Source organism: Glossina fuscipes, unplaced genomic scaffold (genome assembly GCF_014805625.2).
Source record: "Glossina fuscipes isolate IAEA_lab_2018 unplaced genomic scaffold, Yale_Gfus_2 1, whole genome shotgun sequence".
NCBI lineage: Eukaryota > Metazoa > Arthropoda > Insecta > Diptera > Glossinidae > Glossina > Glossina fuscipes.
Window position 1 is genome coordinate 5,009,353 of NW_023998415.1, and position 14,853 is coordinate 5,024,205.

General features: G+C 35.2%; 3 protein-coding genes across 7 annotated transcripts in view; 2 read left to right on the top strand and 1 right to left on the bottom strand.

Moving 5' to 3' along the window:
* Positions 1–4,801, top strand: part of LOC119632666 — a 43,254-nt gene extending 38,453 nt beyond the window's left edge. For all 4 annotated transcript variants that reach the window (XM_038025688.1, XM_038025685.1, XM_038025689.1 and 1 more), the window contains exon 3: positions 1,015–4,801. In XM_038025688.1, coding sequence (XP_037881616.1) covers positions 1,015–4,390 — 3,376 coding nt within the window. In that variant the 3' untranslated portion in view covers positions 4,391–4,801. The remainder of the gene's footprint in view (positions 1–1,014) is intronic.
* A 115-nt stretch (positions 4,802–4,916) lies between these two features.
* Positions 4,917–6,365, bottom strand: LOC119632668 (peroxisome biogenesis factor 10). 2 transcript variants are annotated; one of them, XM_038025692.1, is made up of 3 exons: positions 6,202–6,365; positions 5,866–6,139; positions 4,917–5,811 (listed from the first exon to the last, which is right to left on the bottom strand). In XM_038025692.1, the coding sequence occupies exons 2-3, from the start codon at positions 6,136–6,138 to the stop codon at positions 5,188–5,190; spliced, it is 897 nt and encodes a 298-aa protein (XP_037881620.1). In that variant the 5' UTR covers position 6,139; positions 6,202–6,365; the 3' UTR covers positions 4,917–5,187. The 2 variants fall into 2 exon arrangements, with proteins under 2 accessions (XP_037881620.1, XP_037881619.1); XM_038025691.1 differs by lacking the exon at positions 6,202–6,365 and having other exon boundaries at positions 5,866–6,192.
* Positions 6,366–6,721: 356 nt separating this feature from the next.
* Positions 6,722–9,819, top strand: LOC119632013 (RING finger protein 10). The gene is made up of 4 exons (XM_038024681.1): positions 6,722–7,394; positions 7,452–7,917; positions 7,982–9,191; positions 9,260–9,819. Exons 1-4 carry the CDS (start codon positions 7,295–7,297, stop codon positions 9,704–9,706), a joined length of 2,223 nt encoding a protein of 740 aa, XP_037880609.1. The 5' UTR covers positions 6,722–7,294; the 3' UTR covers positions 9,707–9,819.
* The last annotated feature ends 5,034 nt before the right edge of the window (positions 9,820–14,853 follow it).

Here is a 14,853-nt window from a genome sequence, read left to right on the forward strand (position 1 = left end):
GTCTTCTCCTAACATGATCTTATAATTGACAAAGCATTTCAAATCATCAAGATTAACCGACGCCTTATAAAACGCACTAAGACTATAAGATATTTATTATTAACATAACTCGTACTTAGGAATATTCAGTTCATCTTCGCTCTCGATACTGTCACGTGTCACATTAATGTCACCGTTTGTATTATTTTCATCTGAACTATTTTTGTCATTCAAATTTAGAGACGATTTATGGGAAAAATTTGAGCCCATTTCTCTCGTCCGAGAAATATACGGTAATCGAAATAATCTTTACAATCGACTTTCAGCTAACTATAGAAAGAAAATGCTTGTATTAGCTTTTTATTTTTTTTTTATTTTTTTTTTTTTCTACTTGTTGTGGGCGTGATTGTTAATGGATTGCATACGAAATTTGATATGCAAGATCTCAACTTTCCATCTCGAAATGGCACGTCGATATGATTAAATTAATTGAAAATTCTTTGCGATAAGGCTTGTTCCTCATTTCTGGATGGACAGACGGGGAAGATCAATTAAAAAAAAAACAGAAAAAAAATGTGCTTTAAGAGATCTTCGACATGTACTGGCCATCCTCTCAAATATAAGTTGAGAAATTTAGGACCTACTCCAACATATCTAGAAGATACGACTTTTCGCACTAACCTTAATTCCCGAACAAAAGCTAAATACTTCGTGTTTAAACAAATAATCGGGCTAAAGCCCAAGTAGTATTACTGCGTGAATGTTTTCATTTCCTGATTGTTGCTTAAATTATTAAAAATAAAATTGAAAGAAATAAAGCGGTTGTTTAAATGTAAATGCGGTGAGTATGAAGAGATTATACACACACATTTATGGAATGTGATGGTTCTTGACAAGTTAAATGACGATTGGATTGTTATTATCTTTCACTTAATTTAAGGTTAACGCTGTTTGCGTAAAATCTTTGAAAATTAGTTCACATTTAATTTACTCCCTTTTTTTTTGCCTTTTTACAACTTAATTATATATATGTAGCACTGATGAGGACGCACGGCTGGCAATGATGCGTGATCGTGAACTTATAAATGGTGTGCAAGTTCGCCTATTATTGTCTTCGCGTGCTGAAATGCAAAAGGTTATTGAAACAGCACGTCAGCAATCATTGTTAGCTCTTAAGAGTGCGGGCGCAGTCATTACACCAAAAGTAAATACGCCTTCAGTACAAACAGTTACAGCAACTGTAGCAACTACCGCACCGATCCCACCTCAACCACCCGTGATTACCGCTAGTAGTTTTCAAAGCATCCTTTCGACATCATCGTTTTTAGCGTATCAACAGCAAGCGGGAATTAAGCTAGCGCCTGATCCGATTAATAAACATCCAGATGAATCAGTGGCTACTGTGCAACATAATACAGTAGAAACGAATCCCACCAGAGAGCGTCGCCGATCAAGTTCCAGAGACCGCAGACGGTCACGGTCCCGATCAAGGGAACGTAGTTCGGGCAGACGTCGACGTGAACAAAGTCGTTCCCGGTCTCGAGAACGTGAATGGAGAAGCAGCAGACGATCTCGTAGATCTCGCAGCAGAGAACGCAGTCGTGATCGTAGCCGCGAACGTAGCCGCGATAAAAGTCGCGACCGCTCCCGTAGCTTACGCAGCAGCCGTGATTACGATCGGGAAACGCGATCTACTAGCGCTCGTGTTTCCGACCTCGAAAGTAAACCAAAACAGCCACACATCTCGCCATGGAGCATTCCTTTAACGAACACATATCAAAATAATTACAGCGTGGAAGCGACCAATTCTCTAGGCAATCTCTCTCAGCTAAATCAGACCACTAATATTGGTAGTGCGTCAAGCACAGAGCAAAATTTAAGTAAATCCATTGATAATTTAAGCAGCACACTACAGGCCAATGCTACGACCACTTGTTTAACAGCATTTCAAAACTGCACCACAGACGAATCAAGAACGAAATTATCGTCAAATAACAATAATTACAGTTTAAGTAATTTCCTGACTGGTTCCAATACTACTGATGTTTTTAAAAGCTTTTCACTGCAAAATCCCTATACGACGCTAAGTACAAGTACGGCCCAAGATCCATTGAAAAGTTCGGTTACGGCCGTAACGACAAAAAGCTCCACAATTCCGGGAATTTTTGTTGAGAAGAAGTCGGAAGTTAACGCGCCAGCGACAAATATATTTCCAACCGTTGTGACCTCCGGCAGTTTACCTCAGGAACCAATTACCTTCGCGAGCACGAATCCGTACGAGAAAATGTATCCGACATTATTTGCGCAAGCAGCAGCCCTAAACAGCGGCCAAAAGTTGCAAACAAATACAAATGTGCAAACTACGATAGCAGAATCAAATCCACTGCCCATTGGTGATAATAAACACAAAGAAGTCGCTACAACCTGTATCAAAATAACGAATATGTGTGGGAGCACTACTTATAGCGATTTGCGAAAATTTTTCGCAGGTTTCTTTATACCGCATAATGGCATCAAAATGATCAACGATAAACATGGTTTACGAATTGGTGTCGCCTATGTGCAGTTCTCACGTCAAACTAGTGTTCCAAAAGCTTTATGCAGAAACAATACTATGCTTAAGAATAAACTTGTCAATATTGTATCCGTTTCTGAGGACGAATTCGACAAGGCCGAAGATAGTTACCGTCCAATGCAACGAGACAAGTCACATTACAGTGGGGACCAGGATGGTAGCAATTATTCAAATGATTCTACGACAGGTAGTACGGGTACGAGTCAGGGGAAAAATCAACCCTATAGCGTGCTCTATATTGAAGATATCCCTTCACTAGCCACCGAACAGGATATTATGAAGATGTTTAGCTCATACACTTTGTACGATATTCTGCTAATATGCAGTCCGGAAAATAGACGAGAGTATGTGGCCTATGTGCGATTTTCGCGAGAAGAAGACGCGAAGGCAGCTTTTGAAGATCGATCAAGGCATCAGATTGGTTATCGGAGAGTGCGTGTACGTCCCGGCGATTTAGAGGACATGGAAAGAGCCAAAGAGAAGATTCGCCTGGCCAATGAACAACTAATAAAGGAGGAACAAGCTGCAGCGGAAGAGTTGGCGAAAACAAAAGAAAAAAATAAGAATATAGAGAATGAAAACATGAAAGAGGTGGAAAGCATGGATTTAACAAGAGATGATGACGATGATGACAATATTCTAGCCGCTCATCAGCAGCAGAAAACTGAGAATGAAGGAAATGACGTTGAAATGAGCAATCACCAAAATCTTGAAAGAACTAATCCATCTGAGGAGAAATACAACAATTATGGCGCTGGAAACGAATATGACAAATCGTGCATAGATGCCGTAAATTATAATAAGGAATCAGATTCTAGTAGCGCTCGAAACGGCGTCCCCAGCCTGTTTGACTTAAATTTGGACACGCGTAAAGAAGTCAGAGAAAATGCACCTAACGATCCACGTTTAAGAAAGCAGCGCGAATCTACAGATAATATATCATGCTCCCAGGGTCAATCTTCTAACCAATCAACCAATAATAACTTTAATAATTTCAATCCAAGTTTCAATAGCCAGCAAAATGCAGGACAATACTTTTCAAACAGTATAGAGAAGAATTTTGTAATTTTAAAGAATTGTGAATACAATACGCGTATTAACGACGTAGCTCAGCTATTTTTGTCGGGAAATTTGGCTTTAAAGCACGTTGAGCTTTTGCGTAATGAGCGCCAACTCCCCACAGGAGAGTTTATTGTAGAGTTTCGTAAAACGCAGGATGCCGATGCGGCTGTTAAGAACTTTCATAACATACAGTTTCGTAATCGCGGTTTGCGCGTGTACCCGATAACACCTCAAGCAATTGCAGATCGCTTAGGTAAACCATTTCTGCATTATTTTCCTGGTGGCAATGGACCACGCATAAACGATAGCGGCAACATAAATTATAGTTCGAATCAAGATAATTCCAATAGTAATTTCCCGGCAAATTCATTGTTTAATAGCCGGGGTGGAATAAATAACGCACGCGGCAGCGGAGGTAATCCGTTCAGTGGTCCAATGCGTAATATTGGAAGGCATGAGCTTTCAAATGATGGGACAGGTTCAGGCAATGAAAATGAAGGTAGTGGTACTGGTATACCGGAAAAGTTTAATCGTCCTGGTTGTGTCCTTGCCATGGAGAATGTCCCATATAAAGCACAAATCAAAGATATTTTATATTTCTTCAATGAATTCGACTTAACGCCCGATGACGTTATACGACGTTTCAACGATGATGGTTCACCTACAGGAGACGCGCGTGTAGCATTTGCCACAGCGGACACAGCAAGAGCAGCATTTACTTCAAGACGGCGTAAACAAATTTTTAAACGTACCATACATTTAAAAATTCTTTAAGAAACTCGATCATCTCGGATTAATGGATATAGATAAAATGCATATACATTAGGTGGAAGGATATCATTATCATATGCTTGCGTATTACCAAAAAAACACAAAACTGATTATTTTGGCAAATAATTCCAATTTATTATCAAAGCTTAAAATTGTTTCGCTAGCTCCAAATAATGCCTACATTGTTTTAGATGTAAAAAGTAAAAAGGCTATCGTCGCCTTACGGCGAATCTGATTATCCTTCACATAATGCAGTTTTTATTTGGAATGATGAATGAGCGCCTTTAATTAGAAAGGAAGATTGATTGGTTGGGGATCATTCTTTCAATGAAAACTTGCATAAAAGTTGTTTTGGTTTTTTTTTTTTTTTGCAATGGCGGCTATATGTTTTAGACTCATTTGTAGACAGAGTTGAATGAAATGGAATCAAAAATTTGAATAAGTAACTGTACTGAGTTGTTGTTATTGTTTAGTTCAGATTGCAGAAAGTCGAGATGAAGACGTAGACAAAATTAGGCAGATTCGAATTTTTACGAAGAGCATATATGTAATGAATATGTGTAAACATATGTATATACTTGGCGGATGATGGCTACAAAAATAAGATAATAAATAAATGGATTTCTATACGTACCTATAGTCCTCCTTTTTCAACAGCTTATATATGAATGTATGTATTGGTAGTGGAATAGAACAAAAAACAAATTTTCGCACATACGGATATGTTTATTATTATTATTTCTTAACTTGTTATGAAATATTAAAAATATTCCCTCAGCCGTTATATTAAAAGGTAACCTTTACAAATTTCTAAGCTGTATAAGATTAGATTTCTTTAAATATTCCCTACACAAAGGACATTGGTCCCGCTCGTCTAGCCAATCCAACAAACAATTCCAACAAAATAAGTGACCACAAGGTGTTAATGTGGTATTTATACGTGGCTCTAAGCACAATGTACATTTGGGTCTACTCAAGTCGTCTTTCTCTTCGATAACTTTCTCATTTTGAAGCGAGCCTTTCGAGATATGTAAGGACTGAAGCTGTTTGCGTTTGTGTTGACCCCAAATGTCGTAAAGTATAGACGCTAATGATAAACTAACTTGTACAAAGGTAATTATGCCTAGAATCTTATATCCATATAATGAGAAGTGCGGTTGCAGCCAATGACGTATAAGTACATAATTTATACCCGTTATACGTTTAGATAGTTGATATTTATTACATCGTAAGTAAAACCACGATTTGTGCAATGCTTTAATAAAAGCTGGAGAGCTGCTCATAGCTTGCACGATAGCTATTAGTTTATTTTTAGCTTCAGGTACTATTTCATCATTATCCTTGATACATTTTTCTAATATTTGTAGCGTTTTCAAATATAAAGCTTCTCCCCCAAATTCCAATATAATTGCGGCTAATTGAAGCTATAAAATGAAGGTAATTTAACCAAAAGCACACGATTACTCGAGACAACTTACTAATTTTGAAGGAATATTTCTGTACTGAGAATCGATTTGTATGATGCCAGTGTATTCTTCACCTAATGTTTGTAGATTATTCAAAGATGCAAAGCCGTGATAACTAATCTCGGCGATTAATTGGCACAATTGATTGTATTTTATCCAATTACGGCGTCCTGCCAAACGTAATAAATCTGAGATATCCCCCGCTAATTCCTTTGTATAACGGTCATCCTTCTGAATGGAACGCACGATTTCTGGTTGACGGGCACGAGCGTTTCGAAAATTCATTCTACTTAAATTCCTTTTAAAATAGATGGTACGTATGTGGAAAAAGTTTCAAAAAACACTTACAATACTAACAATGTACGTGTGTGCGTAACCGGTCATAACCACTGATACCAAGCTGTAAAACTTACTGTCAACTTTCGAAACTCATTTTTTTTTTGCTTAAATAACAATTATAATTAAATAATATTAATTGTAAGAAAACTTCACAATTTATATTCGGATTTACTAATAGTCCGTATGAGAAAAATTCAACCAATTTCAATTTTAAATTCCATAGCTAGTTCACTCTTCACAGCAAAGAGAAAGCAATTAATATGATACATAATGCAGTATTTGTGACTTAATGGTTATGCGGGCTGTTATTTTTAGTTAAAATCGTAACACGGCAAAAAAAATATTTATTTTATAAAGAGCGTGTACATGTAATAACGCACAACATTTATTTTACTCCCAACATCTCTAATCTTAAAATGCAGTGTGTTTTATAATTTTCACGGACATTTTCTAGTAACTTGGCAACTGTGGTATAATAATGCAACCCTGCTACTGTGTCGCCATTTTCGCAATCATCGGGTCTAGTTAGTTCGGATTTTCCATCATATCAAACTTCTTATTATTCTGAGAAGCATAAGAAAAATTTTCCAACATATTTGAAGTGAAGACGTACTTTAGCACCTCCTTAATACGGAGAAATAAAATTTCAAATTGCAAATAATTGGAAAGTTGTAATTTTGATTATTAAATTAATCTCAATTTAAGAGACGACGTCATCTGCTTTTCGTACACACAACATCTTCGTTCGTGTGTCAAGAAGAAAAACGGGAATTTAAACTTTTTCGTTTATTGCAAATCAAAAAAAAAAAAAAAAAACAAAAAAGTTCCTTAAAATCTATACGCGTGTATTGTTATTTTCTATTCTGTGTATTTTATAAACATGGCTCTGTAAAAATGTATAAACTTAAATTAATAACCGTTTATCAAGCTCCATGTGGAGACAAATTGCGTCGCAATAAATCGCCCAAGACGTTTAAAGGTAGTGGTGATCGTAGCAGTTATAAGCATTTCAGGAAAATTTATCAGCATCGTTCGCAACTCACTACTCACATTTCATCGTTTTCATCTATTTTCTGTTATAACGACAATAACAACAATAACAATGGACAACAACAAAAAGCAACAGCAAAATTTTTCAAGAACTGGCAATGCGAAATCAACTCATTCGTCAACTGATTGTAATCGACAAAAGTCATCATCAGGTTTGTAAAACCGTAGATTTCTCTTTAATTGACGGTATTTGATATTGTTAAAATTAGATTTACAAGCAACCAAGAATTGGCCTAAAAACTCACGACGCCGGGAAAATCCGTTTACATCTGCGCGAAATAATTACAGCAATAATAACAGTAAACAATATACTTCCGCTAAAGTCCGTCCAAATGTGGACAAAAGACCTCGCGTTCGTGGCTATGCTAATAATGGAACTGATTCATATCGTAATACAAATCACGATTACCTTGCTTCCAGCTCCGGATTAACCGCTAGCGAAACTGCGCCTAACGCCTTGGCCTTGGGACCAGTTGCAGGGCGATATGAACACATCGATTATACTCCTGGGAATAAGAGGCAAAATCTAAATCATTTGCTAAATTTCTACTACACACCTCGTGAAGTCGACTATTCTGATAGTTTTGGTTACGGAGGCAGTAGTGGAGGTTACACGCAACGGTATGCTCACAACAAGAAGCAAAAATATAATAAGGAACAATTCTTGCAAGCCAAGTATGATTCAGACGAACGTGTATGCTGTGCTATTTTTAATATTAACTTGTTTTTCATTATTTAGTTTTCAATTTGTTATTAAAGCGTCTGCCAAACCCAAAACGGACGATTCTCCCGATACTTTGATTGATTGGTCTTTGATTGAGCAAATCAATATACAAACGCCAGAAGAGACTCAATGTCCAATTTGTTTATATCCTCCAATTGCCGCTAAAATCACTCGTTGCGGCCACGTATATTGCTGGCCTTGTGTTTTACATTATCTTTCATTAAGTGACAAAACTTGGCGAAAATGTCCAATTTGCTATGAGGCCGTGCATGTGGAAGATTTGAAAAGTGCGGCTATTATGCAACAGCAAACGTATAATATTGGTTCGCAAATAATATTTCAATTGATGCGCCGCAAAAAGGGATCTTTATATATTGAAAGGCACAATAATTTGATGCCTGAGACGTTGAAAGAAAAATACCCTTACGTCTCTGGTCAAGCAGACAAAAAATTCTCTAAATTTTTATTGGCTAAGCGTAGTGACGTGGCTGATATATTAGATAGGGAGGAACATGAATTATTGTCCAATGTTGATGAATCGTGCCCTGAATACGTGTTTATTCTGCAGGCCTTAGAACTCTTAAAAAAACGGCAACTACTTAATAAAGTAGCAGATGAAAAAGACAATGATTTTGAAGTAGCCGAAAACTCTCACTTGCAAATTGAAACTGAAGTTATCGACGATCAAAACGTCAAACTTTTTGAGAAAAGTGAAGAGCGTGCAACGAATGATGAAATTTTAACCAAAGATAAAACTTTGGAATCTATTACTAGTGCAGTAGTTGCATCCACTATAAAATACTATTACTTTTATCAATGTGAAGATGGTCAGAATATTTATTTACATCCATTAAACGTTAAAATGTTGCAAGCATGTTATGGCGGCCTGGCTGGTGGTCCCGCTGTTATTAAAGCGCAAATACTGCAGAAAGAACATCATTCTATGGATGAAGACCATCGTCGCAAATTCACTTGTTTAAGTCACTTGCCCTTGACATGTCAATTCATAGTTGTGGAAATTGAATTATTGCCACCTTATATAACTGAAGAAATCATGGATGCCTTCAGAATTGATGTTCTCTTTCGCAAAAAGGAACGCCAACGGCGAGCACGAGAGGAGCGTGAACGTGAAAAGCAAATAAACGCAATAAACGATCGCCAGATGGGGAAATTAATTGCTAGTACAGCCAATATTAATCTTAGCTCTGCTCAAGAGTTTCCAACAGTAAGAGAGATTAAAATAATTCTCATATTCAATATGTACGATGATTTGCTCTTGATATTCTATTTCAGTGTGGCTTTGAAGAGCCTTTAACCCCAACAATTGATATTGGTGCCGTTGTTGCCATAGATAGCGACACGCCTACAACTTCTACCAATGAACATCGACATCGCATCAAAACCCATAGTGCTGGCAGTGTAGGCAGTTGCAGTTACTCAGCTATTGCTTCGCATTGTCAACAAGAGCATTCTCCTTGGGCCACCGTCAACGCTATTGAATTACAAAAATCATGCAATGTTGACATTAAATCTAGCAACGACGACGATTCTTCCGTTCTAAATAATTTACACACAAGCTTTGGTGATGTATTGGCCCAAGCTTTTTCTGCCCAAAAGCAAGATAAGAAGAAATGCAGTAAGGTTGAAAATGCTCCCACCAATGTCAATAGTAAGAAATCTAAAAAAGTGAAGAAGATGCTTCCCCTCTATTCCACTGGCATGAATTTTAATGGAAACTAAGCCATATTATTCTTGTAAATTTGGAATATAAAAAAATTTGCCTTTCGTTTTTTTTTTTTTTTTTACAGATATTTCTTTGTTTCAAGATGTTTGCCTATCTATATGAGAGAAGCGAACATAAACGAATATTGCTTGATTGTTTTATTTTCTTCTTTTTAAAGAATATCTTGCAGTATTTCAAAAATAATTAACTAATCATTCAATCACTTCTTAAAAACACAATACATCCACATATACACTAACTAATTTACAATAAAATTGAATTTGATCAGAAATCATCATTTTTTATTTCTAAGATTTTGGTAGTATTCAAAATTGTTTTCATAATCAGAGAATTAGCTTCGGTAGTAGATGTGTTAACGTTATGCTAATTAAACGGTGCTCGTTTTCTGAGGACCGTAACAATCTATGAGAATAATTTAGTAGGGAAAAATTTCTTGCTAAACCACTTACTATAATTATCTTAAATGACAATTGGAAACGACTTGAAAGTAAAACCGTCCTGCAATGTGTGTCTCTCAATTGATAATAGGTGTTGCATTACGGAAGATGTATGTATGTATGTTTCTGATGAATAATAATTAAATTGCTTCGAGGTTCTTACATTAACTTTTATCATGAGGAGCTTATTATTTATTATCTGTAGCCAAAGACATCGCATAAAAATAGAGTTTGGGATAAATCGGTCATTTATTTATTTATTTATTTATTCCACTTATACAAGAAACTCAACTAAAACAAATTGGCAGTCGAGTTCAATTGACTCTTAAAGTAAATTTTAAGTTAATTAATATTAAAACTTAGTATTAGTGCAATAAAACGAATAAGAAGGAAAAAACAAGAAAAAAGAAAAAAGCATGTACACAACCAGCACAGAGCCACATTTACAACCGGTACAGGATCAAATTGCAAATGAATCCCTAAACCATCGCAAATATGCATAAGCTTGGCAACCGATAATGGTTAACGACAATTCATTTTCGACTCATCGTGACATTTCAAGGTTAAGAGCTAGTTTAAGTACGACGTAGGTAAATTACGCGCATTAAGAAATGTTACTTTAGTGGACTTTAAAGAATCCGATAATGAGAATAAGTGGTAGACATCATTTAGGTTCTTGTAAACAACTCTGAGCGGGTTAAACAGCTCATAATTATATTTACATTGACTAAGCTTAACCAAGGTAAAGTGCCTAGAGAAACGGTTAGGGACATTAAAACTTATTTTACCAAGTAATGCAGGCGAGTCAATAGCACCATTTATTACTTTGATTACGAAGGAAACGCCAAGAATAGATCTACGTTTTTCGAGACACGATAAGGACAACGGAAGCAACGTATTTTCATTGGGGTAAGAGAGCCAATCGGATCCCAACCCAAATTCCAAAGGGCAAACAGCAAGAATTGCTTTTGAACAGATTCAATTGAATTTACATAGCACCTATATGAAGAAGACTACACAACAGAGGTATACTCAAGTATAGGTCTAACCAAACACATGTAAAGCCTTTTCGTAATATAAGGATCATCAACCTAGCTTTGCTTAGCGAGAGCTCAATCTGCAAATTGAAACGTAACCTATAATCAAATAGAACGCCTAAATATGTGATCGAATCGACGTCTTCCAACTTGTGCGAATCAATGAAATACTGAGTAATGAACGACTTTCTTCTTGAGAAAGAAAGCTTCTTACATTTATTTAGATTTAGTTTCAAAAGATTCAAAGAGCAAACAAAGATGAAGAAAACAGTTTCACATCATCAGCATATATTAAAATCTCGCTGAATTTAGTCACGGAAGCAAATCATTGATATTTAAATTAAATAAAATGGGACTTCAGTGGCTGCCTTGAGGTACACCAGATGTCAGGGAGAATTCATTTCAGGTAATGAAGTTAAAAAGAACCCTGAAGGATTTGTTGTGCAGATAAGAGCTTATCCATTTGACTAAATTGAAAGGGAAGCCAAAGGCTTGGAGTTTAAGGATAAATAATTTATGGTAGGACTTGCCGGCTTATTTGTAACCTTTTTGTTACAGACCGACTCAGCCATATCAGAAACGCTGACGTACCACGCGCTAAGCTACGAGTTGTGTGTTATAGATTGGGTTACTAGACAAAAATCATTAATAAAACAAGTAAGAAAATTATATTTGGCGAGGCCTAACCAATGTTTCTACCAGCTTCGAAGTCAATATCTTCATTTTTGCGACCAAGAAAATACCAACCACATAGTACCACATAGGCGGACAGATATGGGCTAATCACTTCAGAATTTAACGCTGATCAAGAATATACATGCTTCACATGACCTCTAAAACTTACATTTGGGTGTTACATACATTATGGGAAAGAATAAAATGAGCGTACTTCCACCCGTCAAGGGTCACTGTTCAATTGTCACAAAACTTGTGCTTGTGTTTGTTTATCATCGTTTCTGTCACTTTGTTTAAAATAACTAAAAACCCTCCTATATCAATTTTACGTTAAAAACAGGGCACATTATATATGACGTAGCTCAGTTTCATTATCGAGTTTTTTGTAATATGCATGCATATGTGTGAGAAACGCTCTCTCATATCTTTCAAATTGCGCGCCCAATAGCCCACGTTTTGCGTTAGTTAAGTTTTCAGACTTAATGTAAAGTTGCATTTATAAGAAAAATCGCTGCAACTTGAAATTATTTATTTTCAAACAGCCGCACCAATACAAAATTCTTCATATCTTTTTTTTTACTTTTTACCCCAGTTATATAATTGATACTCTTAATTCGCTAAAGCTTGTAATCAACTCTGTACCATCAACCTTACCTTACATCATTATACACCGTCGCTATCATTGATAAAGCACAAAGTGTCAACAATAACAACTCACTCTATTTTACTATAAATTAGATAGTCGACCTCTATTTATATGATACAAATGCATGTAAGGATGAAATGGATAGACATAATATTTAAAGTTCATATTTCAAGGTTTTCCAAAAAGTAGACATATCCAAAAAAATGAAAACTGGGTTAATTTAATCTGAATCTTCTTCATTTTCAAATTTACGTAGTCGAATTAAATCATTCTTTTTCTTGGCTACCTATAACTTTCCTTTCCAAACTTTCTGGTCTTTTCATTATTATATGCACTTACTTTTATTTCTTAATTGCTAACCAAATTGATCGCATTGTGCGAGCCGCATGAGTGGTCAAAATAAAATAAGTATTTCGAGCTAAATTAAGCTAAACATAGCCTAACATAAATTGTACATAATTTTGCATTTATTTCATTTTGTATGCTTTTTATTGTTTACCATATGTAGTTTGTTTGTACAAAACAAACGAATGCCAATTTGTCTCTCATTTTTTACGTTTCTCTCAGGTATTAATGCATTTTAATGAAATATTTGAGGAGAAGGTACCAACCATGTACTTAACTTCTTGACGATAATCAATTGTTTCCTAAAAAAAACAGGCGATAATTGCCTTCTTCCGACTACCGTCACGATTGCGTGTGGATGTACATATAAGTTGTGTTGCACTGTGCGTGAAAGCAAATTTTTAAAAAAAGTTCGTCTTATATGAACAAACGCTAATCACAAGATGTTTTTTTAGCAGGTCACGCAAAATAAATGTTCAACTGATTACTGAACCGACATAACGCAAACATTATGTTCGGCAATTTACTTGGTTTGGCAAATACAAACAATTTTTTTTCTTTTGGTAACAATGTTTATTATGTTTAACAATGTTTTATTATTTCGTTTCATTTTATTAATAATTTTATATAATTTTGTTTTTATCTATGTTTATATGATTTCGTTATTAATTTGTTTGTAAACAAATTTATTTGCCTCTTATCTTTCCTTTACATTTTTGAAATAAATTTCGAATAGCGAAAGCCATATATAATTTACAAATAAATGGCTTTCAAGGTATGTGGTCTAAGTGTCAGCCAGTTAACTAAAAGATAATCACTGCCCAGGGCTGTTAACTTGCGACATGACATTAGAAAAAAGAGCAAATTGAAGATAAATTTTAGTTTAACATTAATGCTTAAGCTTATTTTAAAGGTTTGGCAAGTTTGTAAGCTACGATCTAATGAAATTAATTAGTAAATATATTATTAAAAAGAAATAAATAAAGTTATTCTCTTTTATTGATCTAACTTTGCTTATTTCTTAGAAAATTTCATTTTTTTCATTTTCTGTACACTATTCTTTCATATTTTCCTTCAATTTTTAAAATCTTTCTTCACACCGGTACGCTGTTATACTCTGTTATTATAATAAAAATGTCTATTGACTTGTTGATCGTAAGTATGTCAGCTTTTTAAATGCATGAATATCAACAATGCAAAAAAAGATAACGAGACCGGTTTCACTCTTATTTGATAGAAATATACAGTTTGTGATCAGTGATTGTGATGCTTCGCTTATTCTTTTTCGGCACCTTTCAGGGGTTTTTAGTTCAATTTTAACGCAATTTCAGCGCGGAGCCTTCAAAGTACTTACGTTTGAAATTTTCACCTTGAATGTCAAGATTGCAAAGAGTGATGAGAAATCAATTACAACCTTATACACAGTGATGCCGAATTAATCTACTATATGTAAACAGCCATCAAAAATATGTAATCTTTACAAAAGAGATTTTAGCTTAATTCTGAGTTTTGTTTTCATATTCAATAGCTATAAAAATGACATTATTCATAGTAGGTTAACGGAGTTATTAGGAAGCAAAATTTGCTGTGATCTTTCAGTACTAGCGCTTTTCTTATTCACCTTTTGTCCACTAAAAAAGAGAATATCCAGTTTGCTTAACTTAAGGTAGTATCACCTTAACAATTCTTCAATCATTGTCACATAAGCGATAATTATTTCATTCAACGTTAATATCAAATCCATTACAATCGGAAATAGCTTTTCTGATGAAAATGTTGTTTGTCAATTATTCGGCGATTATCTGAAAAGAAAAAAACGCTATCATCCTGAACAGAAATGTCCTACACGGAAAGGAAATGCCCCAAAATCTGTAAGAAAGTCAATACAAATATTTATTTGAGCCACATAGAACTTTCAGACGAAAATGATCTTAATAAGGTCTCAATGCTTTAGAACTTAAGAACAAAATTGTGTAATATGTGTCCAAAAATTTAGATCAACG

Bases quoted from the DNA above. Each gene is read 5' to 3' on its own strand.
- LOC119632668 (XM_038025692.1), bottom strand. From the start codon at position 6,138: ATGAATTTTCGAAACGCTCGTGCCCGTCAACCAGAAATCGTGCGTTCC. The intron at 5,812-5,865 runs GTAAGTTGTCTC...TTCATTTTATAG, and splicing joins GAAATATTCCTTCAAAATTA to CTTCAATTAGCCGCAATTAT.
- LOC119632013 (XM_038024681.1), top strand. From the start codon at position 7,295: ATGGACAACAACAAAAAGCAACAGCAAAATTTTTCAAGAACTGGCAAT. The intron at 7,395-7,451 runs GTTTGTAAAACC...TGTTAAAATTAG, and splicing joins TCGACAAAAGTCATCATCAG to ATTTACAAGCAACCAAGAAT. The intron at 7,918-7,981 runs GTATGATTCAGA...TTCATTATTTAG, and splicing joins GAACAATTCTTGCAAGCCAA to TTTTCAATTTGTTATTAAAG.